Source organism: Elaeis guineensis, chromosome 1 (genome assembly GCF_000442705.2).
Source record: "Elaeis guineensis isolate ETL-2024a chromosome 1, EG11, whole genome shotgun sequence".
Classification (NCBI taxonomy): Eukaryota; Viridiplantae; Streptophyta; class Magnoliopsida; order Arecales; family Arecaceae; genus Elaeis; species Elaeis guineensis.
In genome coordinates, this window is record NC_025993.2 from 172,150,297 (window position 1) to 172,178,243 (window position 27,947).

The window sequence follows — 27,947 nt, forward strand, 5'->3', positions numbered from 1 at the left end:
TGGCAAGCATCAGAATTGTCTTACCCCCTACTGATGGTCCAACTTCTTGCATTGATGTCTCATCTGCCACTGGTGAAGATTCCATCGATAACCCTTCATTCTGTCTTTACACATTGAAAGAAGGAAGTGGTTTTTTTTTTTTTTTGGTAAAACAGAGAAGGCAGATTTTACTGTAGCCTGTAGGTTTGCAGTAGAATTGTTTTATCAGGGTTTGTTTGCAAACTATTTTTATTTTTGAATGTCAAATGCAAGGATTTAAGATAATCTGGTGTTTACGAGGTTTATATGTAATTATGTATCTTGGATGCTAAATATAAGAGAGGTTTTTTTTTCTCTCTCTTTTCATTTATAGGAGATCTCATGCAAACTAAGGTGGTGACAGAATATTTTCTCCTAGTAAGATACTATAGCTATGAATTGTTCGGATGGTGCCCCTTCTCATCCTTTTCAAGATACTATAGTTCCCATTAACACAGATATGGTAGGTATCTGCTGAAGCAGTGGAAGTTGCACTACATTGTGGATCTACGTGTTGAAATCATCAAACTTATTGGTGGCTGAAGGCTTCTAATTTTTAAAAGCTAGATTTCCGGTTCTTGTGGAAGGTAATTTCCTGTCGCCTAGGAAAGGCCAATGACCCGGAGGTCAAGGAAAACATTCGAGAATCTATGGACTACTCGGCATGTTGACTCTGACCATAGAAACAATTGAATGGTGATCCAAGTGGCGTATCGACCCGGAGGTCACTGGTAGACGTATGTCTCCGTCTCCTTCCCAGGAAGGCTTCAGCAGCCGTTGACTCCTTGGCAATGAAAGAAAGTGTTTCATCTCAAAGGATTTAATATTTTGGCTCATTTTATGTTTTTCTGATAAAATTAACAAATTGTGCAACCATAGCTCTCATTTTCGTAAGTCATTTACATGGCGTTGTGACCTAATGTAACATGTTATTACCATTCATATGCCTAGATCATTGCATCTTTTTTATTACTAGCTTGTGATGTGTAAAGGATATGGTTGTATAGCTTGCATATGGTTATTCTTTTACAATTTCTAGTAAATATTACCAAATGAATAATTTTTTAATTCGCATTCCATACTTATAACATGTATATAATTCTTTTCTTTGTTAAGATGACAGGCTAACTAATCCTCACCTTTTACCCATATTCCCACTTCATCCCAAGAGTGTGAGTCCAACTAGTCTCAAAACTTTCGACCTTTCCTACAAGTGGTAAGAGATGATAATAATTGAGCTAAAATTTGGTGGTTTGCAGCACAATTAAAATCCATCAAAAAGCCAAAAAAGCAAATACAATGTGGTAGCATGTCCCATCGTGGACTCAACTATCTTTGACGAATGCAGCATGGAAATCAAAAGAGAGTGGTAGAATACCTAAAATTGACATTGGAAAAGAGAGTCAGGATAAAAGGGTAGAGAATAGTGAATTGGGGATTAGACTTGGAGGGGTATATTAGTCATTTTAATTTTTTTTGATAAGTAGTGAGGGGGGACGAGAAGTTGGACTAAGTGCTGTTCTCCGGGTCGACACGGCCAAATGTTGACTCAGTCCGGGACTAAATATTATAGTTTGGTAAAAATAAAAAAAACTTTGCGTCACTACGATGACGGTGGCGATGGGGCGTTACAGGCACGGCATCTCTTGTCGCATTTGATTTTATCACGAATAGGGTACAGCAATCTTTGATGAACCAATGCGGGACACGTAATCATCATTTCTGGATACAAAGCTAATTAATTCTGTTCCAGTATTCTTCTGATACAGCAATCTTTCGTGAATTCCAGGGCCTTAATGACAAGTCGCCCAAAATAAACCAGCACCCTGGCAAGTCGTGATAACATACCCCCCCCCCCCTCTCCTTTTTTTTTTCCCCTTTATATTTTCTTGCTAGGTGATAGCATGCCATGTTAGCCTCTCTAGGTTTAGTAACTATTTAAAAAAAAAAAAACACAAAAAAAAATAAATATATTATTTAAAAAAATGGTAAAAATATGGCACGATTTGAGTCAGCTCTATCCTATATCTGAATTCGGTGAGAAACATTGACTTCAGCTTTGGATTGGGATCTACTAAAACAAGCAAGCTTTAAAACTCATCCGATTAATTATTGAATTTGAGTTAGGATTCCAATTTGTTTAGCATAAGCTTGTTTTTCCAAATTCAAACATTTCTCTTCGAATCCAAGCTTCTTTTCACCATTCTGAAGTAAGAGAGAAAGATGAAATCCGTTGGGTAAGTAATATTTTCCAATTCTTAAAGAACAAATCCTTTCTGTAGTATCGTTCTTTGGAATATTCTCATGTTTTGTTTATTCTATACTACAGATGAAAGACCTTCTACAAGGGAACCCATTTGATCGCATTTGATTAGAATATCTAAGTCTCTCTCTAATTCTTTCGCAACTCGTCTTTGGGCATATCTTATTGGATTGTCAAATATATCAGAAGCCGATTCAAATGCTTCATCAAACAATTTGCCGGGTACTCTGAGTACACTTGAGTCTAACTCCCAATACTTATTTATGATCTCTATATCTTTTCGCTTCTATCCGATGTCAACTCGTATGGCAAATATGCATTCTTTTCACTTAGGCAATCTTGGTCCAAAATCAAAGACTTTCAAGGATGGAAAACAAGTTTGTAAAAGCCTAAATGGAAGATGATAAAATTGCACAACACTGATCTTCCCAGCTCTCCTCATATAGGATTGCCAATAGCTTGAATATAGATGCTGTTTCCCACTTATTTCCTATATAGACTTCCAAGGATGGGAACTTTTCAGCTTTATTCTCAAATCCGCATCTTTATTTCCCACTTTCCCTTCTTTCATTGGTTATCTTTATGAATGATCCCGCTAATAATTTTTCTTCGTTCTGTCTGTTTCCCCGACGGCGCAAGGGGAAATCCGGAAACTTTCTGGAATCTAAATCCTCAAAACTTTCATTCCGCCAGCGGACAAACCCACGCCTCCGGTGGTCCCGGGCCCATGGCATGCCCATAATTCCGTTCATTTACGGGGGGGCGTTCTGGATTCGTTATTTCAACCAGCGCCAAGAATGGCGACCTCCGCGCCCGTGAAAGAAAGCCGGGCGTCCGGCACGCCGCCCCCACCCGGAATTATTATTTAAGTTTTAATTCTTGTTGTCAAAAATCGTCAAAATTCAAGAAGAAAGCAGAAAGCATAAAAAAGAAAATTTATTATTGTAACATTATAGATAGCCCCCTCTTTATTAGAATCAGTTCGTTCCCCCTCTTTCCTCGTTCTTGCTTCGCCCAGTGAGGGAAGAAGTGAACTGCGGTGATGGAGGCGGAGCCGCCCTTTGCGACGGCCGCGGCGGGGGGTAACGAAGCGGTGGCGAGGTCGTCGATCTGGGACTTGATCAGGGGCTGCGGGCCCGCGGGGATGACGATCGACATGGAGGAGCTGAGGCGGATGATCTTGATGCCGGAGTATCTCCGGGTGGCCATGGCGATGTCCGTCCGGGCCAAGGACTGGAACGTCGGCTTGGTGGCGGCGTCGTCCATAAAGAACCGGAACGGCGACGAGCAGGCGGCGCCGAAGGCGCCAATCGTGGTTTTCGTGAACTCCCGCAGCGGGGGACGCCGCAGCCTGGCTCTCAAGGTCTGGCTTCAAAAGATCATGACCGAGGAACAGGTCTAGAAACCCTTCTCCCCTCTTGTAATGTTTCTTGAAAGATTTAGCGTTTCGGATCCGTGTATGCGATTTCATGGCTGAATTAGGATATCATTCCTATGCTCTTAACGCTCTTCTTGAGTTTCTGAAAGTAATGGTTTCAGTAATACGTGGGTCAGTGGCTTGAATTTGACATGGATTTTTTTTTAAAATTTATAATTAACAAGAAGAGAACACAGAAAGAGACTGCGTGATAAATTTTGGAATCTAAATCTTTCTTCTCAAACTATTGTTTTCTTATTCTAAAAAAAATGACTATTGTTTACTTTAATGTAATCTTTGCTTAAATTTTATGTAAATTTTCAAAATTTGAAATAAATTTGTGATCTTTCAAGGCCAAACATGCGCCGACAAGGGTAAATAACTGGTTGAGATGAGACACCAGTTTTAGATTGCGTTTGCACACATATTGTTATAGGATAGGTTTTTGCTATGCGTTTCTTTTATTTGAGTTTTGGAGTACCTCAATGTTTCTTGAAATATTTTGGGTACAGAATCCATGGAGGATTTCTTGTTGAAAGATTCATGGCTGAGTTAGGCAATCATTTCTACTGCCATTATTACTGTTCTTGAGTTTCTGAAGTGTTTTTAAGCAATGCTTTTGTGCATCTTTTCTAAAGATGAATGAGCATATTCCAGTGCCTTGTCCACTAGCTGAGATTTTATATGGACTTTTTTTTTCCTCGTTTCGATCCAGAAAGTGAACTTTGGGAAAGAAATTGAGTAATCTTGCCTCTTAGACAGGTTTATATTTGAGCTCATAACTGTTTTTTCTGGCACTTTGTTTTTATGCTTGGAACTACGATTAGCATGTCAACTTACAGTGGGCTTCTTATCATCTATGATTCAGGTTTTTGATCTTTCAGCTGTGAAGCCTTCTGACTTTGTTCAATATGGCCTCACTTGCTTGGAGAAGTTGGCTAATCTTGGTGATAGTCATGCAAAGGCAAACCGTGGAAGACTAAGGGTTATAGTATGTGATCTTGGATCAGGAAATAGTCAGTTTTTGATGATGTTCTTGTTAGCGAAAAACTAATGCATGCATATATTTGGCAGCATGTGCAAATAAATGACATGTTGCATGTTTTCAGAGCTTTTCTATTTCTGCATCACAAGAATTTGAACCTATGGTATCTTGTACAGGTCCATACCCTGTGTATCAGGCATACTGTATTGTATAGGTACTGAATTGGTACATTGTACAGGGGATGCACTAAGTATTGGTATGCTGAATTGACCCTAGTATCATGCGTATTGATACTATACTAAGATGGGATGATACAGGATCTAGTACTGAGATTATAAACCTTGCATGAATCATTTGTTTTATTGTTGACCTAATTCAGATGGATCATTAGATTCGATGTGGATCACCTTAGCCACTACGGATAATCAAGAGGGTCATCAGATTCAATATGGATAATTTTTGCTACTATAAAAATTTATGTGGATCATTTTGGCCACTATGAGTAGGATTGGACAGGGTCTAGGAGCAAAAACCGCAGCATCAGGAAATCGAATTGTATGTCAAACTTCAGAAGGCCATAGCTTAGTCATATGATGTCTGATTGAGATGATTTTTTTTTTTATAAAAAAAATTGGATGTCTTTTTGAGATTTGCAATTTTAGATCAGCCCTCTACGGGCTAAACGGGCCAAAATTCCATTGTTTGGGTCTTAAAGTGGGCTGGTCAAATTAAACTTTCCTTTTTCAAAAAGATTTTGACCAGTGGTCATCTTCTAATTTGTGAAGAATTAGGTGGAGCGTGGAAGGCAAAGTTGATATGGAAGTCGATATCTATCTCCTATAGATTTTAGTTTTTTTTTTCATGATTTTTTATATTAATGATGGTTTTTTAGAGAGTTAGTCCTATTCGAACTAGAAAGAGGAATCCGACCCAAATTGTTTTTAAGATTGAGAAATTCGATCCAAATTGTGCAAGGATTGATCTCACTATTATTAATGGGAGATATGTACCTCAATTTATGAGATGGATAATTAATCAATGAAAGAAAAAGAGACTTAAGCCCTACTTTCGCAATTCTTCCATCTTCTTCTAGTTTTCTTTTGAGAGATTTGAATTGAGCAGATTGAAAGATATATTCTTTCTCTCTGATCAGATCATCACCTTTATTAGTACTATGTGCTAGTCATTAATTCATACTCTTTTCTAGTTGTAGGCTTCTTCTTACCATACAACCATATGATGCATCCATATTAGGATGTGTGTGAGTTTAAATTCATGGTTCTTCATGGCAGGTTGCAGGAGGTGATGGAACAGTTGGTTGGGTGTTAGGATCTCTGGCAGAACTTTTCATGCACAAAAGAAAACCAGTTCCTCCAACTGGCATCATTCCACTTGGGACGGGTAATGATCTTTCAAGAAGTTTTGATTGGGTAAGAAGCTGTTTCGTTTGCTGCCTCTTTGGTTTGACTTTTGAAATGTTACTGAGATGCCATTAATTTATATAAGTAATATATCTTTAGGGTGGTTCATTTCCATTTGCATGGCGATCAGCAGTTAAAAGTACTCTCTACAAGGCAGTTACTGGTCCCATTTGCCACCTTGATAGGTAAGAGTTATCCTTATTTGAAGATAAACCTAGCTTCATTCAACTCTTCTGTAGAATCTGTACGAAGGTAATTGTCTCATGGCTATATTAGGGTCATATCAGGACAAAAAAATTTCTTCTCTGATGCAAGGCAAAAGGAACATGATCTGAGAGTAATTTCCACTAATCCTTGTTGATATGTTGCATTTTCCCATTTTTTTTTTTTTGGGGGGGGGGTAATCTTTTTCTTATAGCTCCACAATTCATGAGCAATCAAATTTTAGGCAGTTAATGAAATACAACCCATGTATACTCCGTGCAAAATAAATTAGCAGCAATTTATATGGGACTCCGTGGTACTAGACATCTTTTTTTTAAAAAAATTTTTTTTTTGAACATATTGAGATTATTAGCTGGTAAATCACTATAACATATGCGTAGACTGCCAAATGTTGCATTACTTTGTCCCCAAGATTTTAGACAATTAGGAAGAGTCTCCATTTGCCATCTGATCAAGTTTAAAGTGCTCTCTCAATTCGTAATGTGGAAATCAAATATGAAAATGTGATCCATTACAAAAGGGATATATTTCTTCAAGTAAGTGAAAATCTGTGCTTATTAGTATCCAATAGGGATGGATGGTAATGTCTCATGAGCAAATTGCTGCATGCTAGCTATTATCTGGAAATGCATGGTTTAGGAGGAATTGCTGGTTCTCTATACATATCATTCATGTCAGTCTGGTCTGGTATGTACTCACCCAGCATATTATTTCTTTTGCACTTTTTCCTAGATTATGTAATTACTAGGATTATTATTTGCACACCCTTAATTAATATTTGTTCATCACTAACCACCCGCTCTATGAATGTTGATAGGTTGATTGCCTTAAGTGTGGGTGTGGTTGTCTGCATTTTAGTTTGTATGACAAGAACAATTATTTGGAGTATCACTTCATTCTACTATTTTCATTCTGTTACTAATTTCAATTAGATTGTAAACAAAAAAAAAAAAAAAATCTCTACTCAGCTTCTGTTTTGCCAATGGGCATCTAGATTGCAAATTAATTGCAGGTCGAGGGAACATTTTTCAGAAGGTTTTAGCAAAGTGAATCAAATCTAAAATATTCAATCAGCTAGTGAAGTCATGCCATGCTTAAATATGACCTTTTTCATGTGTGATGCATGTATTTTGCTCCAAAGAAAGGGAGTATTTGATGGATGGCCATCATCTCATCAGTCAAGATTTTATAGGAGTGAATTTTGACCTCATCAAAGCTTTCAAGTGTCGGTAGTAGGCCTCGTATTGGTAGCTTATAGATACAGGCTGGTGTGGTGCACTCCCCATTCTGACACATGGTATGCTGCTGGAGGAAGGACATCAGTTGTACCATTTGTCGACGCAATAAAATATCGAGCCCCCATAGCATGCCACTACTGTATTGGGTCAGAATTGTATGCTCGGTGCTAGATGATATGGGTTACTATTATAAAACCTTGGACCTCATGTTCTTTGTTTCTCTTTTTAAAGTCATTTTTAAGTAAACAAGGAGGGTTTTGTTTATCAACAGAAATGCCAAATATATGGTGGAGGAGGTCCACTGTTTACTCTTGCACTATTTCTTTTGAATGCTAGAAAGTGGAATTGGAAATAAGGGAGTAGAAATGCATGGACCCCAATACTGGGAGTTTGCATTATGATAATAGAAATGTTGATTGTTATTCGACATTAATAGATTGTTCCTAGATTGCAAGATTAGTAAGTTCTTCATGTAGGAATGTTTGGACTCCCATGCTGGAGGTCACTACCACCATTTATTTATCGTTGGAGGAATGTGAGCACGACTTCTGCCTACTCTGCTGATATACGTAAATGCCTAGATGGACTTGTCTAACTCCCTCCAAAATGAAGCTCCAAATCATGCTTAATTGATATTTAGGTAACCGATGAATGAGATTAAGACCACCAAGTAATGCATAATTTTCTGCTTCTTGATTCATATCATATCATGGGTGTACTCATCCCTTATAATATAAAATAGTTTTCCATATCACTCCATTCATGGACACCTTTCTAGCATGCTTGCCATTGTTAGTATAGTTACTGTTTGTAGTTGTCGGATGATTCTTTTTTTTTGCTCTATCATATTGGCAAGATTTCCTTTTGTTCTCAATGACATTTGTTTGATGCAACACCATGATTTTTTTTCTTCTTCGTGTCATGACTTTCCTGTTTTAGATCCTATCTCATTATTCATAATTGAACTCAAGGTTTTAAATCTTGTGGGATGGGGCTGTCTAGATTTCTCATGGAATGGGATGCGCTGCCATCTTACCCCATCCTGACAGCATGCAGATGGGATGGCCCTATCTCGACACATGGGATGATACCCTGTCTATCGGGACTTGAAACCTTGATTGAACTTTTTTATTGCATATTATGAATTAAGTCTTCCACGTACACAATGTGACTCTCCAAATGCTTTTTCTTAGGAAACACTCTTTTTAATGTCTACTAACCATCTGACCTCAGCTTTCATCATTATTATTGGAGTAAAGTCAGGAGACAAGGTTGTGATCTTCACTCTCAGTCCTCACCAAGTTCCTGGTGATTAATGACCTTTTTGTAATTTCTTGCTTGGTGGCACATTATTTTTAATAAACCTCCAGTGATATCCTAATTATATGCAATTAACAATACCAATAACTATCTACATGGAAATTTCTGTTTAAATTAGCAGATTAAAGAGTTCTGCATATGATCTTCCACTAGAAGAACCTAAGATGAAAAGTCGCAATTGACTTGCAGTTGGCATGTTGTGATTGTAACACCAGATGGACAATCAATTGAACCGCCACTTTCTCTCGGACAAATGGAAAACGATGCATTTGGTCAGGACCAGGTTGGGATTTTGGCTATTATTTTAATTTCAGTTCTGCTGCATGTGTTATGGAAACAGCCTCTCTGCATGTGGGGTTAAGGCTGCATACATCTGACCCTTCCTAAAACTCATAGTGGTAGGAGCCTTGTGCACTAGGACACTAGTTCTGCTGAATGTGTTGCTAATTCTTAAAATATCATGAACTTACACTTTCAGCTTAACTATTCTTTGCTTATACTTCCATATCCATGTTCTTTTTTACACAGGAAATACAGCAAAAATGCATTTGAAAAATAAATAAATGATGCATGCATGGTTATTTACTGTTCTTAATTTGATAAAATTGTCTCAGCAATGATGCAACAGTTACTCTTAACATCATGTCTTCTGCCTTGCTTTTTATTTGCAAGATTTTCAATGTGCTCTGGTCTGCTTTGTTCTGGCATGTCCTTACTGCCCTATTACATTATCTGCGTTCCTTTTTTACATAATATATAAGTCTAATCCTTGAAGTAAATTTAGTTTCCTTAACATTGGAATGAGATGCCATAACTTGATAATCTCTTTGCACCTATAGACAATCCATCACTTTGAGACATCTGAAATTTATTGCATCAAGGCTGCATTCAGTTGTGGGTTAAAGGCTGTTTTACTCCCTTATCACACTATAACCGCGAAATGTTAGAAAGTAACCACTTTGTTCCTAGGGCAAAGTAGGCATTTGAAAAGTTGGTAGAGGTAGAGCTAGTTTTTCCACCTAGTTCAGGGTAAACTATTCCACTATGCAGGATTGAGTAGTTTATTATGGAATAAAGTGGGTTTGGAGGAAATTAACTCGTTTAACTCTTATATAACTAATTCTGCAGCTGAATGTAGCCCTAGGTGGTAGAACCTATTCTATGGATAACTCATTGAATCAAGAATATGAAAAGGATGTATGATCTATCAATGATCTGAAGCAAAGTTTTATGTCTTGCATGTGTGAAAGAATTAAAACATGCTAGTTTGTTAACCCTTTTGATAGGAGATATAATGATTTATTACAATACATTTGTAGGACCTTTTTCCAATTACTTAAAACTGTACATCTATTATAGTTTCCTTGTATTATTGTATCATCGACCATGAGTACTTAGAATACATGCTTCATATAGCTTAATGTATCTAAGAAATTTGATTGGGGAGAAAGAAGATTTCTCTCAATCCACTCAACTCGAATCCTGCAAAAGAAAACAAGAAGAAAAGAAGGATTTTGGAAGTAGGGCTTAAGTCCTTTTTTCTTTCATTGATCAATTTAAAAATAAGAGACAACCCCTTTTTATAATAGCAAGGTCTACCCTTGCACAATTGGGTTGGATTCCTCTTTCTAGCTTCTAGAAGGATATCTGTTGTACAATTGGATCGGATGTTGGAATTCGAGGTTTGGAGCATGCATGTGTGTTTCAAAATTTTATTTTCTAAACACCGTAGTGGATTAAAATACTTTTAATCTGAATCATGGATGCATAAAATATAAAACCACAATGATCTAGTTCATGTGTGAAAATTGACATATGCTGAAATTCAGATTGTGATCAAATCGCATACCTGTTTCGCAATCTCTTTCTTCAAATCTAGATCTGGAAGAGAAGAGGTTGTTTTCTAGCCGCACAAGTATTCGGCCTCTACGGGTATCCACTCGGGATCAGCTTGGAATAGTCTTCTTCAAGTTGAATTTTTTTCTCTAAGAAAATTCAGCTTGCTGAATCTGAACAAAGCCTGGATCGTCTTCTTCTTCTTTTCTTCTCTTGCCTTTCTACCCTTGCTTGTGCTATTACCAAGGGACGCCCAACAGCCTTGGGTGTGATGAAGAACTTGGGATGCCCCAAAATGCTATGGCGTGAGGATGCCTAAGGAGAAGAGAGGGAGAGAGGAAGAGAGGGCGTGGGGGGATCTAAGAGGTGTAGAGGGCTGCTGGATTGGATGCTATAAGGACCTTAGGGGAGATCCTTTTAAATAGGCATGAGGATTGAATTTTATTCAATCTCATAATACAAGTCCTACTTGCATTGGGTTTTCTAATAACTTAAGTTATTCAACTTATATTAGAAATCCTATTAGGCGTCAACTCTTGGAGTCCTTGCATCCATTATTTCACACCCTTTTTTGCACCCAAGGGACGTCCCATATGAAATCAAAAGGCTCTCTAATCATGGGACACATATAACTTGATCCAATTAAGGTGGCGCCCCATAATAACTATCAAGAAAAATTAATTAAGGATTTGCATCCTAATTCAATTGATCTAAAATCTTAGACACCCAATAATTGGAGTCCAATGAATCTAATTCATTTAGGTTATTAGCAGATAATTAAGTTTGAATTATTTTATCAAATAAGAAATCCAAATGGAAAGAGAAAATTGGGTCCAACCATGTGCTAGCAAGATTATCTTGAACCCAATCGGATTTTTCTAAATCCAATTGATACTTCGTAAGCTCAATTACTAATTCCAGACCTAATCTCTTTGTTGTGTGACTCCATAGGTTCAATTCTATCTGGTGGTGAGATATACAATGATCTCTATCAAAGTATCATTGAAACTCTTTTCAATGGATCGGAATAATTTCATTCTAACTCATCAAGGATTGTCGATCCAAAATAACCTTAGTGAGCTCTCACAATCCACCAGTGACACCTAGCAGTATGTAGTGGCAACCCAGTAGAATCGAAATAAACCTCAACATGTAATGAACCTCTGAGGGAATGAACCTTTGAGGGCCTCCAGTGATCCGATGAGGTCTCCCCCTGTCTCTTCTTCCTTCCCTCCATCCTTATCGAGCTCGAAAAGAGTCTAATCTTTCTCTTCCTCTCCCTCTCCCTCTCCCTCTCCTTCTCTTCCCCTCTCATCCTCTCTTTCTTCTCCCTTCCTCCGAGATGGGCACTGTGTCATTTTTCATGCTGGAACCGGACTGGTATCCCATCGGTACGGTTCGGCATAACCTGAACTATCCGATTCGGGACAGTTTGGCGAATGATGATTGGACCTCTCTAGTTCTGTTGCAAACTGGAGAGGATTTGAAGTAAGTTACCTCTGATTAGTTCCTTCTTGCCCATCTGCAAGGGCTATGGAATCGGTATCAGGATCCGTACTAACCAGTTGACAGTACGAGTCGGTATGAATTCATACTGGACCGGACTGACATGAACTGACACAGAAGCGAAGAAAGGAACCAGAGAGGAGGAAAAAAGAGAAAGAGGGGGGGGAGGGAGAGGGTAGCTGGAGGAGATGCCGGCAGTAGCTATACGTGGACTGCGGGCATGCTCGGAGAGCCACCAAAGACTCCGCTTTCTTCACCAAATCGCAGTTGAGAGAAAGAGAGATAGAGAGATGTGGAGAGGGAAAGAAAAAGAGGGATAGAAAGCTGGCAGGGAGGCCGCTGGAGGACTTTCGGCTGGCTGTCGTGGCCATCAGACAGTAAAATCATGGCTGTGGCTTTGCGATGTGAAACAGGGCCTCTGTTTCATGGGATTTTTTAAAAAATCCTGATCATAGAGAAGATGGCAATGGGTTTGTCGATAGGGCCCCAGTTTCATAGCCACGACTTTGATCGTGCCTTTTCCGCCATCCGGTAGCCATGGCAGCCACCCGGTGCCCTCTGATGGCCTCTCTGTCGGTTGCGCCTCTTTTCGGTACTCTTGCTCCTCCTCCCGCTCTTTCTCTATCTCTCTCGATTAAATCCCTATCGGGTGACATGGAGCTGTGGAGGCCTCTACGGTCCTCTGACGACCTCGACGGGCCACCGCTGGCCCTCCAATGGTGACATCTCCTCTTTCCCTCCCCTCCTGTCTCTCTCTCTTCCTCTTTCTCTTTCTTTTCCTCTTCCTTATCCGATCTAACGATTTGGAACACCGAACTATCCTGATTTGCTGCCGGTATGGCTCGGAACACCCCGAACCGTCCGGTTTGAGATGGTTCGGCGAACCTTGCCCATCTGATTGCTGTGAATGAGCTTTTTTATGACTGCCATTGCAGACGTCTAGAATATTCCTGCATCCTGTTTTGTTCACTTGATTTTGTTTTACCATTGAACTTATATCTGGTTTTTCATTACTTTATTATCTGTATATTGGGGTTTCTGTCTTGCTTTAATCTATGAGTCTCAGTTTAGTTATATTTCTCTGTTGCCTGTCACAAGAAATAGTAAAAGTCTTTACAATTACTTACTGAGTTATTTGCAATTTCTTTAAGGGTGTATGACAGTGTTGATGCTAGTGCCAAACATTTGTCATTCAGAATCTATACATCACACAATGTTTTTCATGCTAAGTTGCTGATAAGTAATAATACTTATTTTAGCTTTTTCTACTGATAAAAATGTTTTTTTTCATATCACATGCTTCAAAGAGCTAATACTTTTGCAGGATGTGGACATTGATGGAGAATTGCCAAAAAAGGTTTCTTGCTTTGAGGGAGTCTACCATAACTATTTTAGCATTGGTATGCTTTATACATTGTTACTTCAAATTTAGTTAACGAAGCATTTTGCATCATTCATGTTGATTATTCTCATCATGGATTTAATTTTAGATAGAGTTTATGCAATTCTAATATGCACAATCTTTTTATGTCATTTTAACTCCATATGCTATTATGAACTCATGCATGGGCTAATCATAGCATTTAAGCCATGAGAGAGAATCTTCTTTCTGTGCTGATACCATCCAAGTGTCAAGGGAACTTAACACTAATTGAGACGTCGGATTCTTTTTCACCATTTTTCCTTTTAAAAAGTTTGTTCCGTGTCAGTGCCATCCATCTTAGGTTATGTCTCATAAAATTTATCAATGCTTTCTTTGGTCACTGATCCAGATAAATCAAATTTGGTGGATTTCAATTGCACATTTCACTGTTTGCTTTTTGTCGCATTAACTTCTCAAAAACATTGCCCTGCTTCCACCAAAAACACGGACTGTGGCACATCACTAACAGGGATCTCCCTAGTGCTAGGCTGCTAGCTGTAAATTAATTTAGTAATCATTGCTAAGTTTTCGCCTTAGCATTATTGTAGTGTAAAGGAAAAGGTGACCACATTGATTTCTCAACAAATCAAGCTCAAAACTCAACCATATAATTTTTTTGATTTCTAGTAATGGATGATTGTTTTTTTGAATGTGTATTCTGCCATTTAAATTGCCATCACTTATTGATTGTCTCTGAGCATACATAGAGAAGGTTGTCAAGATAAAATTCCTTGGTATACTGTGTATTTTTCACACATTAAGATATTCATTTTTATTTTTTTAACATCATACTACCAATTTTTTTTTAGCATCCTTAAAAGTATATGTGGGTTATCTTATCCTCAACATTGGTCCCCTGCCTATGGTGATGTGGCTGATCATCTTGCTTCTAGATGCCATCAGCTCATACCTCTTGAAAAATAAATGGTTACACTGTTGTTCTATGGACTGGCGATGCTTAATTTGAAATGTGGGTTGGACTAGGGCTGTGTTGTGCTGTGATCTTGTTGTGGATGTTTATAAATTATAATACTTCTATCTGCTGCGTCAGAGACAATTTATCAAATCAAGATAGGTACACAAAGCTCACCATAGATATTGCTATTCACATTTTGTCTGATATATTACCAACATATTATATTCAGTAAACATCCAGAAAGCAACTGCTTGATGATGCAAAACAAGCAGAAATAGAAGAGGGAAATATCACTCCTCATGATTGTTGAAATCTGTTTAACATCATTTGATGAGCTTCTATGATTAATTATTAATTTGTGATTATGTTTTGTGCTTGCGTATCCTTACTTTTTTTTGGGGGGGGCTTTGTTGAATGCAGGAATGGATGCTCAAATCGCATATGGTTTCCACCACATACGTAATAAAAAACCATATCTTGCACAAGGTCCAATTTTGAATAAGGTCTGTGCTGATTTTTAGTTTATTAATTGTGATGGACATCCCTATTTTTCTAGCCACCCAAATATCTGTCATGTTGGCTTAAGTATCTAATTGCTGCACCTTGTTCTATATATTTTCAATTTCCTTATTTCAACAAACACTTACATCAACTTCTTATCCATTTATGAAGTATCTATTTATAGAGAAACCTTTTCTTTTGGCATCTTAACTCCACCTTCACCCCCTCTTCAACACCCCCCCCTCTCCTGCTCCATGCAGGCAGATGGCCTAGTGCTGCCAGTTTCTCCATTCATGTCTGAGGCAGAACTAAGACATATCTTTATCATAAATTATATAGTCTATATGTTTAAGATAATGTGCCTTTGCTGTCTTTTTGGAGGAACATAATTTCATCCTAAAAAATCTGGCTTGGTAAGTTTAAAAAATAAATTCTTTGTGCTATAGTGTGCGGCCTGGTTTAGATAAATCTATACATAGAAGGTAAGTCTGGTATAAACGAATTACAGGGTCATCTTATGGTTCTTGATTCTAGTCATCACAAGCAATTGAGATGGAAACAGTACTATTCTCCGTGGGTTATCGAAACACAACCAAAATTGGTAAGGACTTTCGTCATACATGAGAATGATTGGTTGCAGGTTATGCTTATATGCAGGTCAGTTGGAGAGAGAGGGAGCAAACTGCAGAGTGTGTATAGGATTTAGTGAACTGGGAGGAACAAAGTACTAAACAATTAGCTGAATGGTGCAAAAGGTTTAAATTTTTACATAGGACATGGTTGAGATGTAGGCATCATAATTCACGCTGGCTACTTCGCTTAAAAAAATATAGCACAATAATAATGGATGAGATTTCAGAAGGAATTGGTCCTAAGATTATTCGAATAAATGGTTGAGTAGCTTAAGTTAGAAGATGCAATTATATCTTGCCATCTGTGGGTGGGTGGATTGTGGATGCATGTGAGCTCTCTCACATGTGCATGAATGCGTCCATGTGCATGTGAAGCCTATATATAATAATCCTTGATTCTATGATTTGCCGTACAGCCTCGTACGGGATGTACCATACCGTACCAGGAGAAAACCGGTACAGAACCCTACTTTGAGTTGGTACAAGCCTCGTATTGTCTGTATCGAGGCGTACAGACGCATATGGATGTGCATACAGACCCGTACTGATTTGAACCAAGGTGTACTGGGATAAAAATTAAGAAAAATAGATTGGAAGCTATTTTGGCATATGGTGCATACCGTACCATACTGAACCAGTAAGGTACCGATATGGTACTCGGTACCAAGATAGTGAACCTTGCTTAATTCTTCTTCCCTATTCGTTTTTTTTGGGTGATATTATGGTGAGGATTTGCTACAAGGGAGTCTGACACTATATACATTTCAAAGATATAAATGGGGAAGTTATGTCTTAATGTGTTGTCATTGGGAAACCTAACATAATGGTGTAGCCCAAACTTGATGGATGCGGGTGTGCAGTAGCTTTCCTATATAATGAGCTAACATAAACTCAAGATTTTTTTTATTCCACTGTGATAATCTAATTTTATGCAAGTTAAAAAAAAAAAACTAAAGCTAAACTACCATTTAATTATTAGCACATCATATATGAATTATTTATGACCTTGTAGGAGTTATTGCACGGTTGCACCAAAACTTGCAAACAGATATCAGACTCCTGAAACTTTATGGACTACTGTAGAAAATGACTTATTGGAAATGCATGATTGGTTTCTGAGAATTATTTCATATTTGGGATATGCTTTCCTTGGCCTTATAAGCAATGACACCTGGACATGGTAAAATTAAGTAATTTTGCTGTGTTCACATGTGGACATGATATGATGTGCATCTCCCATGTCTTTCCTAGTGGACATGCCCGCTGCTCCTACCTACTCTTCCACGAGGTCCTTGGGTGTGGCTTTCTCGTGCCTCATGTCTCTCCCACTGTCTTGCCCAAGCCTATGAATAAAATAAAAAAAAAAAGCAAAAAAAAAAAAAAAGGAAACAAGAGAATGAGCAAAGGGACTGGCTTCCCTGCTTCTCCATCTCGAAGGCTTCGTCCTAAAGACATGGTGGTTTTTTCGCTGCTCTCTCAATGGCTGAATCCCTTCTTTGGGTTGAAGGAGACCATGAATCATCCGCCAGCATGCTCTTTCATTTCTCTTTGATGATATAGGGATTTTGTGGAGATGGGGATCATCAGAGAAAGGCGGTGAGATTGGAAAAGAGAAGTGGGTTAGTGGTACAAGGGGCTGCTACTCTTGGATACTGGAAGCCAAATAAAAGGCACCCAAAACCCTCAGTCTGGAGCACCCACCAGGGCACAAAAAAGCCTTCTACTTTAATGGTTTAAGAAACAGTGATAAAGTAACACTGGCTAAAGCCCAAATCTTTTGCTTATAATGGAGCCAGCTCATGGTCCAAGTTGTTTTCAGCCCAAAGCACAAATGCTACTTAAACTCCATTACAAAAAACTTCACAGCAAACATTATCTCAAATCATATACATAGTCATGTCCATATTCCTGAATTTTTTGAAATTACCATGTTGGATTCTGCAGGACACTTGGACATTTGACACTCGTTTCCTGTATCCATGTAACACTGCTTATATGCAGATTACCTTGATCTGCCATCATACCTTTGTGGCAAGATGATACTCAGTTTTACGTGTTTTCTTGCACATATGCATCCATAAGATTATATTTCATTTCTATCTTGGGTCGTATATGCGGATTGTTTTCTTCCAAAACTGTTGATATTGACCGTTTAGTTTACCTTTCTTCTTTATTTATATATACCTATATTTTTAATTGCTAGAAGGATATCGGATAGAAACTCCAATTCACTGAAAGCTTAGTATAGGCTAATGAGCTTGATATAATCAACTATTGAAATCTAATATAATTCATGTATGCTTACTTCAAGTGCCTTATGGAGATGGCGACTTCACAGAAGGGTGTCTATCTTCTTTTATGCTGTAATATCCTTTTATGCTGTCCTTGGTGTATTGTTAAACCTCATCTGCTGTTGAAGTTGCTTCTTTCTGACCCACCTTTTTGGTTGAATGTTGACAGATTGACACACCATTAAACATACTGTCATGTTTTCAAGCTCGTATTTGCATGGAAAGGTCCAAAAAATGCATTTTGTTATAAAAAAGTAGTAGATTTCCAAATTTTACATGCCTTGGTTACATTTTTAGAATTTGCAAATTGGTTTCCAGCTGTATAGGCCATCTAAAAACTTAACCAATGTGAAGAGGCTTTGAGCATGAGAACATTCAAAATTACTAATATTTGCAGTTTTTGCTCTGCCCAAAACAAGATCTAAAGAATTTTCTGGATACTTTTAGCTTATTTGTGAAGCATATCACGGAGAAATCGTCACTAATGTCATTGACTTACTACTAAATGAGTTTCCCAGTAAAATGTTTCTATCATTATTTATTTATTATGTACTACAAAATGAGGGTTCACAACCTTGGTTGCAGAACCCATATTGGTACCATCTTGGTACAATGTGTGCACACTCAATGCCTGATATGCCCTTCGTACTGCAAACCAGTTCAATACCTGTATGGCATACCATGCTATAGAATTTCAACTTTAGTGATATTCTAGAATGTTACAGAAATGACCTTTCTTTAGATTGGAGTATGTAGATCAGGAAATCCATAATTTTGGAAAGATTGAGAACATGTCTTTGCAATTATTCTGGTGATTCATTATCTTCTAGGATACCTAAAGTTTTTAGCATTTGCAATTGCAACTGCAGTTCTAGCCTGCTCATCAGTCGCACTTTTTCCTTTTGTGCAATATGGATATGAATATGTGATATAGGGCCTGCTAGATTCTTTCTACTTTGGTGTCATTACCAGTTACTATTGGTGTAGTGGCAGCAGAGAGACAAGTGTGGTTGCATTTTGAGTTCTTGCTGAGGGGGTAAAGTATAAATGAGCTGTCAAAACTTTTCTTATTCTGTCTAAAGACTCTTTTTTATTGTAGTCTCATTTCTCAATGATATCCATAAGCTAGACTCGAAAACTTCTAATGGAACTGGAGAAACTACTTAAATGAATAATGTATACTTGGACCCCAATTTTTCCATGCTGATTTCAGAGGACAGGCTTGTGACTATTGGTGACCATAATGTATAGTTTGTCCCCAACTTGTAGTCAAAGTCTCAGGGTTTCGCAAGAAGAATTCAATACATCTTAATTAAAATTTGAAACTTGGTCATCCTTTTTAGCGTTAAAACAGATATCATCTCTTTGCTACATGCATCTTAATTTCTTATTTATTGTTTTAAAATGTCAAGTTCTACAAAGACCCACATGTATTACCAGCATTGGTCTGTCAGATTCAAGTTTGCTAGGTATGCTTGCAAAGATGAATCCCCTAATTCCCTTCCAGATTTTTATTTTTAAGAGAGCCCTGCTTGTAGAGAATGCTATTGTCACCGTTGGTTTAGTGCATTGTACTCGTCCTGGCCTTTTGGCCTTACCAGAAATCTGCATTTTAAATCATATATAGGTATTATGTAGTTCAGGATGCTGTTTGATGTATTCTTGATGGTATACTTTCCAAGGTGTTGACAGCTCTTTTGTACATGTACGTTTACCTTTAGCAATAGCTTAATGAGAAAAGCATGCTCGTACGTGCATAAATAAGTGCACATATATATACTATATTGTAATTCACAATATTGTTGATATCTTTTTGGGTATATTCTCACCATGTTGATGATGCACTCTCCGAACTTATATAATTATTTGAGCTATATTTTAATCACGTTCACAAATCTGGCTCATCTTCTCTGCTCCTAATTATGCATAAAGCTATCTACGTAAACATAATTTTGATCTTGCAAGTTCTCACCCCTTTTATATTGATATTTATCTAATAGGTTTTCCTTTTTCTTTATTACATGTTTCATTGTTGGATATTGAAGAATATAGAAAATACCATTGTGGTCATTATTGTTTTTTTTCCTCTACTTTTTGTCCTTGATAGAAGTTTTGCAAATGGAATATAGTTCCAATGATAAGTTTGCTAGTTCTAATACCTCCTCTTACCTGCCAAGTACCAAGGGAGGTCGAAGTTTCCTTCCATCAGATTGATATGCTTCTATGTTATAATTTCCAACTCAAACCATTTTCAACTAATTTACTTTGTCGGCCATATAAAATAATTCATATTTTTGATGACTACAATTTTTTTCCTATGTTCAAATTATACTAATCAGGAGTCTCTTGAATGAAGTTTGATATTCTGATGATCAATTTTTGTCAACTTGCAAGATATAATTTCAGTTTCTCCTCATTTCAGTTGATTTACTCTATCTGTAGCTGCACCCAAGGGTGGTTCTTTACACCATGCGTGCATGATCCAGGCTTAAGGTTAGGCATCACTCTCTTTACTTTTTTTTTTTTGGTTAGGTATCAATCTCTTTACTTTTTTTTTTATTAACTTACTATTACTTACCATTACTTAATTCAATTATACTTAGGCATCAATCTCTTTACCTTTTTTTTTTGGTTAGATATCAATCTTTTTACTTTTTTTTTTTATTAACTTACTATTACTTACATTCAATTATGCTAACGCGCGTGCGCGCGCATGGCTGCATGCACAAACCACATCTCTTAAGAGAAATAGATTAACCACATCTCTTAAGAGAAATAGATTATGTGAAGTCTTTATTTTGTGGAGTCTTTGTATGAGTTATAGCTGCCATATTATGTACTCAAGTGCACAAATATTATTGCTTGAGTTGTTTATTATTAATTGGATTTCAAAGCATGTTATATGTTTGTAAGCATAATGAAGTTATATGGAACTAGTGTAAGAAGAGTACAAAAATATGGTTTGACACCCTTAACATGAAAGGGGCACCTTAAGCTACAAGTGCACAACAAATACATAAGTAAATGCGGCATGAAGCTAGATACGAACCCCACAAATTGGGAGGGAATGCCCATACAATCAACTATTCCCGTTGACCAGACATAACTTTACGAGCCAATCCTTTGCAAAGCATAAATCATTTGTTGGCATATGAAGTTTGAAAGACCATCATAATGAGATGAGCAGTCAGATATTCTGTAATTCATTTACAAATCTTCCTTCTGCTTCACTGCTGGGACATGATTTTCCATATCTTTTTCATGTTGATGTATTATGTAAACCTATTTGTTGCCTGCAACCACTATGTAATTATTAGGTGGTGGAACAAAGTTGGTTGATGGAAAAAATGGCAACATAAGCTTCACATCATAATATTTCATATGGCAATATATTTTTCTTAACTCATATAGACAAGATCTTCCGTTCAGTTTGCTGATACCTTGCTATGGTTCTCAAGATGGTTAGCATGCATAAGCTTATTTTTCTGACGGACCTAAAGATTCTAGCATCCTTGCACTCTTAGATGCACTGATGGTTGTTATAGAATCCAACCGCAAATTGAAGATACACTTGGAATGAAAACTGTAAAAATGTCCCTATGAAGCCTACTATAGGCTCATCCACCTTTAATCCTACTTCTAATTTCATGCAAGAAATGGAAAAATGAGGCCCATCTCTTAAAGAAAGGGTTCCACTCCTTCAAACCCTCTGGACCAACTCAATGATTAGTCGCAAATAAACTAGAGCATTGACCATGCTAAATTGGGTAGCTTATTCACATAATGTCCATGAGGTTTTTGGCTTGCTTTTTGATAAGCAATCCCTCCAGACCAACTTAGTGTATATTTGCGAATACAACTCGCCAATTGACCATGCTAAATTGGGTAGCTTGTTCACATAAAATCCAAGAGATTTTTTTTTTAATCTTGCTTTTTGATAAGCATCTCATGACCTTCAAAAGAGAGAAGATCACTCTTTCCTTATGGAATTTGCTTAATCCACTCTTTTATCAATGAGGTCTTAGTCATGCTATTTAGTCTTGCCATCCCTAAACTACACCAAGTTAGTAAATAAGAGGTTTCTCAATTTATGCGCAATATGTACATTGTCTCAACCTAGTCAAAATATGGGAAATTTTATTCATGGATAATTTCATCATCGGACGGTGCATGAGGGTCCAATCATTGTGGGGTCTTGGGAGGATCAGATGTACATAGCCTTACTAGGAGAGGCTATTTTCACATTTTGAACCTATGACCTCTAGGTTACAATGGAGCCATCTCTCCATTGTGCCAAGGCCCACCCTCTCCTCATCATCCATTTAAGTGTGCTATAAGAAATTTAAGATCAATTAGTCTGGTTAACTATCATTATAGTAACATGGTATGACTAAGGTATTGTAGGAGTAATTAGAGTATGTCATTTGGCAGCTTTTCCCATAGACATCTTTTTACATTTTTTCTACAATTTGTATTCTTTGTTCGGAAGTTATTTTATTTTAAAAATTGCATTTTTAGATCTGCATGTTTGCTTATTGGTTTCTTTCTTAGGCAATGCAAAATATACCTTGAGCCAATTAGAGTTGTCTGGCAACTTGCACTATGTTGAAGCTAAAATTGCATCTTTTGGTCCTTCATAGAGTAACTTTTGAAAAACCAATGAGTACTAAATTATGTAAAATAGAAGCAGAACAATCTAATGCAATCAACTAAAAACCTCTTAGTATTGTAAGCAGAGGGTTCAAATCACCTCCAAGTCGATTGTATATTTGATTAACTTGGTTGTCATCTTGACTTGTCTCATTTCTTGTCATGTTATCACTCCACATGCAAGTTTTAAATCGGGCATTATGTGGGTGTTAAGCATAACATAGATTGTCGATCAATTCCATAAAAGCTTAAGCTTCTAGGGTCAAGTAATTAGTTATCACAATAAAATGTCCTGTAAAAGCAAGTTTTAGGAAGGTGTGATGAGTATTGACGTGTGGGTCTGATTAGTTCCTACATTGTCTTTTTTCTGATGCCTCGACTTATTGTATCTGGTGGAATGGACTGTATGGAATCTATTCTTTGGGAACCCTTGGCCTTCTTGGGTTCACTGTGAAAATCTCTCAACCCAATACGGGCACAATATGATGAGCCTAAATATGGATTTTTTTTTTTTTTTTTTTTTTTTTTTTTGAGTTGGTTCTTTTCCTTCTTGTGTATTGGTTTTACATGGTTACTATGCTGTTGGATCCCACAGAGTATTCAGTATTATGCTGTCTCAAATTGATCCAGCAGGATCACTGGAGCCATTGTGGATCACTGTGGCCTCCGTGGGTAGGTCTCTGCCATATCCAGAACTTTCTTGTGAATTGAAATTTGGGAGGCCATAACTTCTAATTTGGGTGGAGTAACATGAGTTGATATTGAAGTTGAGATGTATCTTCTGCTTGAGTTTGAAAATTTTTGTAAGAATTCTTGATATTGGAAAAAATGGGCTCCAAATAGAAGAGGACCCACTAGTATTTATGCAAGACATCTACCATAGTTTTGTACACATTGATTGGAAGAAAATAAAGAGGGTATCACCTTGCTTTCCACCTCGTTTAACTAGAATAGGAATCCGACCCAGATTTTAAAAGGGCAGATCTCCCTAGCATAAATTGAGGTATTATAAATCATTTCAATGAATGCAAAGGGGTACAAAATCTTTACATATTATGTCATTTCTGCTACTATTTTTTTGAGAGGTCCAAGCTGAGCGGGTTGAAGAAAATTCTTTACAAATCACCCACATATATTTTATCATATTTTGGATGTGAAGATTGGAAAAAATTAAGAGTGTTCTAACACATATGTGATCTATGAATTAAAGGAGAAGCAATGGAAGAACCTTCGAGAAGCCCATTTTTGAGGTGTGGTCGTAGTTTGAGCATTTCATTTAGATGGCCAGCTCCTATTTGCTTGGAGATGAAAGGAGAGTCATGGCTATTTGCGCTTCTACTTTCTTCTGTTAAATTTTGCTAAATCACTTCTGGAATTCTCCCTATTCTTTAAAATTTCTTTGTTCCTTGTATTTCTTTCTGAGTTTTGCGGCCTTAGTCTTTGCAATGAAGGTTGAAGGGCTGATATTTCTTCTTGCTCTTTTAATGTCCACTGGCTCTTGTTCGCATGCATACCAGTTGTGCAACTTCTCAATAAAGAAATCTGGAGAACAGTGCTGCTTAATTAATTATTGATGTTGTTCTGAACTTATTTTTTAACAGGGGCCTCAAGAATATTTTACGGCTTTACATTAAAAGGGCTGACTATGCAGATTGGGAGCAGATTCTGGTTCCCTCGGGGTAAGTTATAATTTCCCTTCATCTTCTAACAATGCTTTAAGATCATATAATGATATTCTCTACAAATTAATTTAGGTCAAATCAGGAATACATGCTTTCATTCGTCTTCTGCACAAAGCTATTTATAAATTTTCAGTAATATAACATCTATTGCACAGTTATGGTATGGCTTGCTTATTGGTTCAAGGGTTCCCCACTTCCACAATGTTACTTACAAGAAAATATTTGATTGCAGTGTCAGGGCAATTGTTGCTTTAAATCTTCGAAACTATGGTAGTGGAAGGCACCCGTGGGGTCATCCTAAGCCTGAATATCTAGAGAAGGTCTGTGATGGGATCTCTTAATAGAAACATTTCTTGGTTACAAGTCAATTTCATATATTCTCGACTCTTCGGTAAATGCATGCCTTGCTTTTTATCTTTTTGAATCAGGGTGACTGCATGACAAATAAGATCTATCTGTTTTGTCTTCCAGGTGTAATTCAGTTAATCTGAAACCCATAGTTTTGTCATTTCACTACTTAAATAAGAATAATATCGCATATTGCATAATTTAGATGGATAGTCCTTATTTGTGGCAGAGGATGAAGAGGCCGTATTTTATTAGTTGTTGCAAATATAGAATAGATAGTAATGTTTGCCGGTTGATTCTGACTACCTAAGCCCTGTAAGCATAGGGATTTGAGATGCTCATGAATTTGAGTAACACATGACTATACCTAGCTTCAAAAGAATTAGATGGTATGGAGAATGATTTAGAGAGAGACTACTTGTTAATTGTTATGGGTAGGTAGAGCCAGCTCTCGGACTGGCTTGGCTGGATTGGTTATTTTGGATCTTAATTTATTTAAATCTCTTTGTTCTAGCTATATATGGACTTAATATTTGGATACATATTTCATCTCAAATTTGACACTTTCAATTTCAATTGAGGGTATTGTTCCATGCTTCATATCCTAGTACCAGACTTACTATACAAAACCCAAATCACTTTGTTGCTAGCCTTGATGTGGTGATGCCTATGTCATTGTAATTTGAAAAAGATATGTAGATGTGCTCCTTTTTTCCATAGGTGCACTTGCTTTTTAGCTCAAAGACATGTTATATAAATGCAGAGTATCTAATTGCAAAAGGAGTACCTAGTCTGTTAATCGAGAAGCTTCCCTATAGATTTTGTCCTTGTTGGTCAATCTCTATCTAAATACACGCGTGCGCAAGAGAGAGAGATGGGTGTACTTACTGAAAAGAGAGTGCTCGTTTCTGTTCCTTCATCTGCATGCATAGTCTATGTTTTTTCGCTTTTAAGCATAACAAGTATTGCAATGACCTATCTCCTTTCTATTTCCCAGAGAGGCTTCATTGAGGCTCATGTGGATGATGGTCTACTCGAAATCTTTGGACTAAAGCAAGGTTGGCATGCTTCATTTGTTATGACTAAACTCATTTCTGCCCAGCACATTGCTCAGGTACCACCATCATTTGACAGTTCCACCCAAAGTATTAAAGTAAGAACATACTAAAACTGACACATCTCATCCAAGGAAATCAAAATGTATTATTTTCATCCGCTCCATACTACTGTCAATAGTGTCCCCTGCTTGGGTGATGCACTAAGTAGCTAGTGATCTTATTGAGAAATTGATAGTCTGTAATCACTGTTACTTAAATGAAAGTGCAATTGTAATTCTTTTGAAGAAATTCATCCAGTCGGTTTAGAGGGTGAACCACTTGGGCTTGTTTGGGATGTTCTCCTCAGATCTTGCAGGATTGGTGGGGAAGAGAGTGTAGGATGGGAAGAGAGGGAGCGGGAGAAGGGAAGGGAGTGGCAGAGGGTCACAGGGCCTGATCCCCCACCAGGCTAAATAGAAGATCTCTCATGGTCTATATTTTTAATGGTGCTGGGATTGGGTCTGCAACCCCCAGCAATTTTCCTCTCCCTTATCCTGCTCCTCCCCTTTCCTCCCTGCTGATGCACTCTCTCCCGCCAGATCCAGTGGGTTTTCCCAAACAGATCCTTAATATTATTTTTGAAGAGGAAGAAGGAACCACTGAAAATCACTATTTAACTGTAACTATTCTTGAAACTTAAGGCTAGGAGATGAATTTTGTGACAAACTGTTGTGTAAATATAATTAATCAACACTCTGTTTTAGTTCCACTGTGATAACTTTGAAGAATTTATTGTGCATATAGAAGAAATGGAAGAAATCCAGAAATTAAAAAAAAAAATATTTCAAGACTGTTTATCATGCAGAAGTAATTGTATTCTGGTGGCTCTTGATGCAAATTTCCCACTTGTGAAGCTGCCCAACATGATTGTCTAATGAAATTTTCCGTTCAATATTGATCAACATCAACTGTTTTTGTCACGTTGTGATGTCTTTGCATTTATTTTTCAAATGGAACAAAATAAACTTCTATATTGTTAGCATCATAATTTACTTTTGAGAAATTATTAGCATCATGTCGTTTTCCAAAGAATTCTATGTTTGCTTCTTTTATTGACTACAATGGTTGCTATCATACTTTAAAGGATGTTATTACCAAAATCTAGATGGTTGCAAGAAAGCTTGTGACACATATTTACAAAACTGCTGGTGTCTTTCAGGCTGCTGCAATTAAGATGGAAATCAGAGGTGGTGAGTGGAACCAGGCTTATCTGCAAATGGATGGGGAGCCGTGGAAACAGCCAATTGCACAGGATTTTTCAACTTATGTGGTGATAAAGAGGGTTCCGTTCCAGTCACTTATGATAAGTGGAGAGTGAGACTGTTTTTTTGGTTAGAGAAAGTGATACCGTTTGGTTACCATGAATCAGGTACATATCTAAAGGGAGATCATTTTGTGTGACCATGAAACTGTTGCAGCTTTGGCAACTAATACTTGCATGCTGTAATCGTGCTTCCAGTCACTATGGAGAACAATTACTTCGGGAGAGTATTTATTCTCATGGCTTAAAGTTGATACCAGTTCAAGTATCATTTTATCATGCATATGTGCAGTTTAGGAGGAAGAACTTCAAACAGTGACATTAAAATGCTGTAATAGCTCTCTATCTTATTATCTTATTTCAGTAGAGTTTATCTTGTAAATCAAACTTTAATTTGACATTGTTTACATTGCTGGCAAGGCACCTTTAAAACTTATGCTGAGAGCTCCACGTGACAGAATTGATGGCAGATGCAGTGCTCCTGTTCTTTCTAATGTTTTAGCACCTATTTCTTCTGAAGATGTCATAGGCCTACTGGTTTTTCTGTATGAATGGATGTTAAGTTGTTATGTATTGGTTGCACTTGAACGAAAAATTTAACTTAGAAAGGGCCCTTGCAAAATTAAAGGCGAATCCTGATTATGCTTCTTGTTAGAATTAGGTATGGCCTATTTTATAGAACCCTATCTTCAATAGTTTTTTGTTTTTGATTAATCCTTTTGAGAGATACGAGTTGAGTGCATTAGAAAAATGGCTTCCTCCACTCTTTGATAGGATCAATATATGGTTGTAGCTACTCCAATGAGGGTTGTTATTGCAAAATCTTTGTCAAATTTCTTTTTTAGTTAGTGAAGGTTGTGGCCTTTTTAGAATAGTTGTGGCTAGCAGAAATAATCATGAAAAGTAAAATTTTTTTT

At 37.3% G+C, this 27,947-nt stretch overlaps 1 protein-coding gene across 6 annotated transcripts; it reads left to right on the plus strand.

The window, feature by feature from the left end:
* Positions 1-2,884: 2,884 nt before the first annotated feature.
* On the plus strand, positions 2,885-27,524 carry LOC105039595 (diacylglycerol kinase 7). Of its 6 annotated transcripts, XR_012136834.1 has the most exons (14): positions 2,901-3,677; positions 4,567-4,689; positions 5,976-6,113; positions 6,204-6,289; positions 8,801-8,875; positions 9,077-9,170; positions 13,554-13,629; positions 14,989-15,071; positions 20,415-20,485; positions 24,244-24,321; positions 24,557-24,644; positions 25,670-25,786; positions 26,929-27,138; positions 27,229-27,524. XR_012136834.1 is itself a non-coding variant. In XM_073248614.1 (13 exons), the coding sequence occupies exons 1-13, from the start codon at positions 3,324-3,326 to the stop codon at positions 26,940-26,942; spliced, it is 1,341 nt and encodes a 446-aa protein (XP_073104715.1). In that variant the 5' UTR covers positions 2,885-3,323; the 3' UTR covers positions 26,943-27,524. The 6 variants fall into 6 exon arrangements, 5 of the variants coding, with proteins under 5 accessions (XP_073104715.1, XP_073104713.1, XP_073104707.1 ...); XM_073248614.1 differs by having other exon boundaries at positions 2,885-3,677; positions 25,670-25,730; positions 26,929-27,524; XM_073248606.1 differs by having other exon boundaries at positions 26,929-27,524.
* Positions 27,525-27,947: the final 423 nt, after the last annotated feature.

Bases quoted from the DNA above. Each gene is read 5' to 3' on its own strand.
- LOC105039595 (XM_073248606.1), top strand. From the start codon at position 3,324: ATGGAGGCGGAGCCGCCCTTTGCGACGGCCGCGGCGGGGGGTAACGAA. The intron at 9,171-13,553 runs GTTGGGATTTTG...ATACTTTTGCAG, and splicing joins ATGCATTTGGTCAGGACCAG to GATGTGGACATTGATGGAGA. The intron at 25,787-26,928 runs GTACCACCATCA...GGTGTCTTTCAG, and splicing joins CTGCCCAGCACATTGCTCAG to GCTGCTGCAATTAAGATGGA.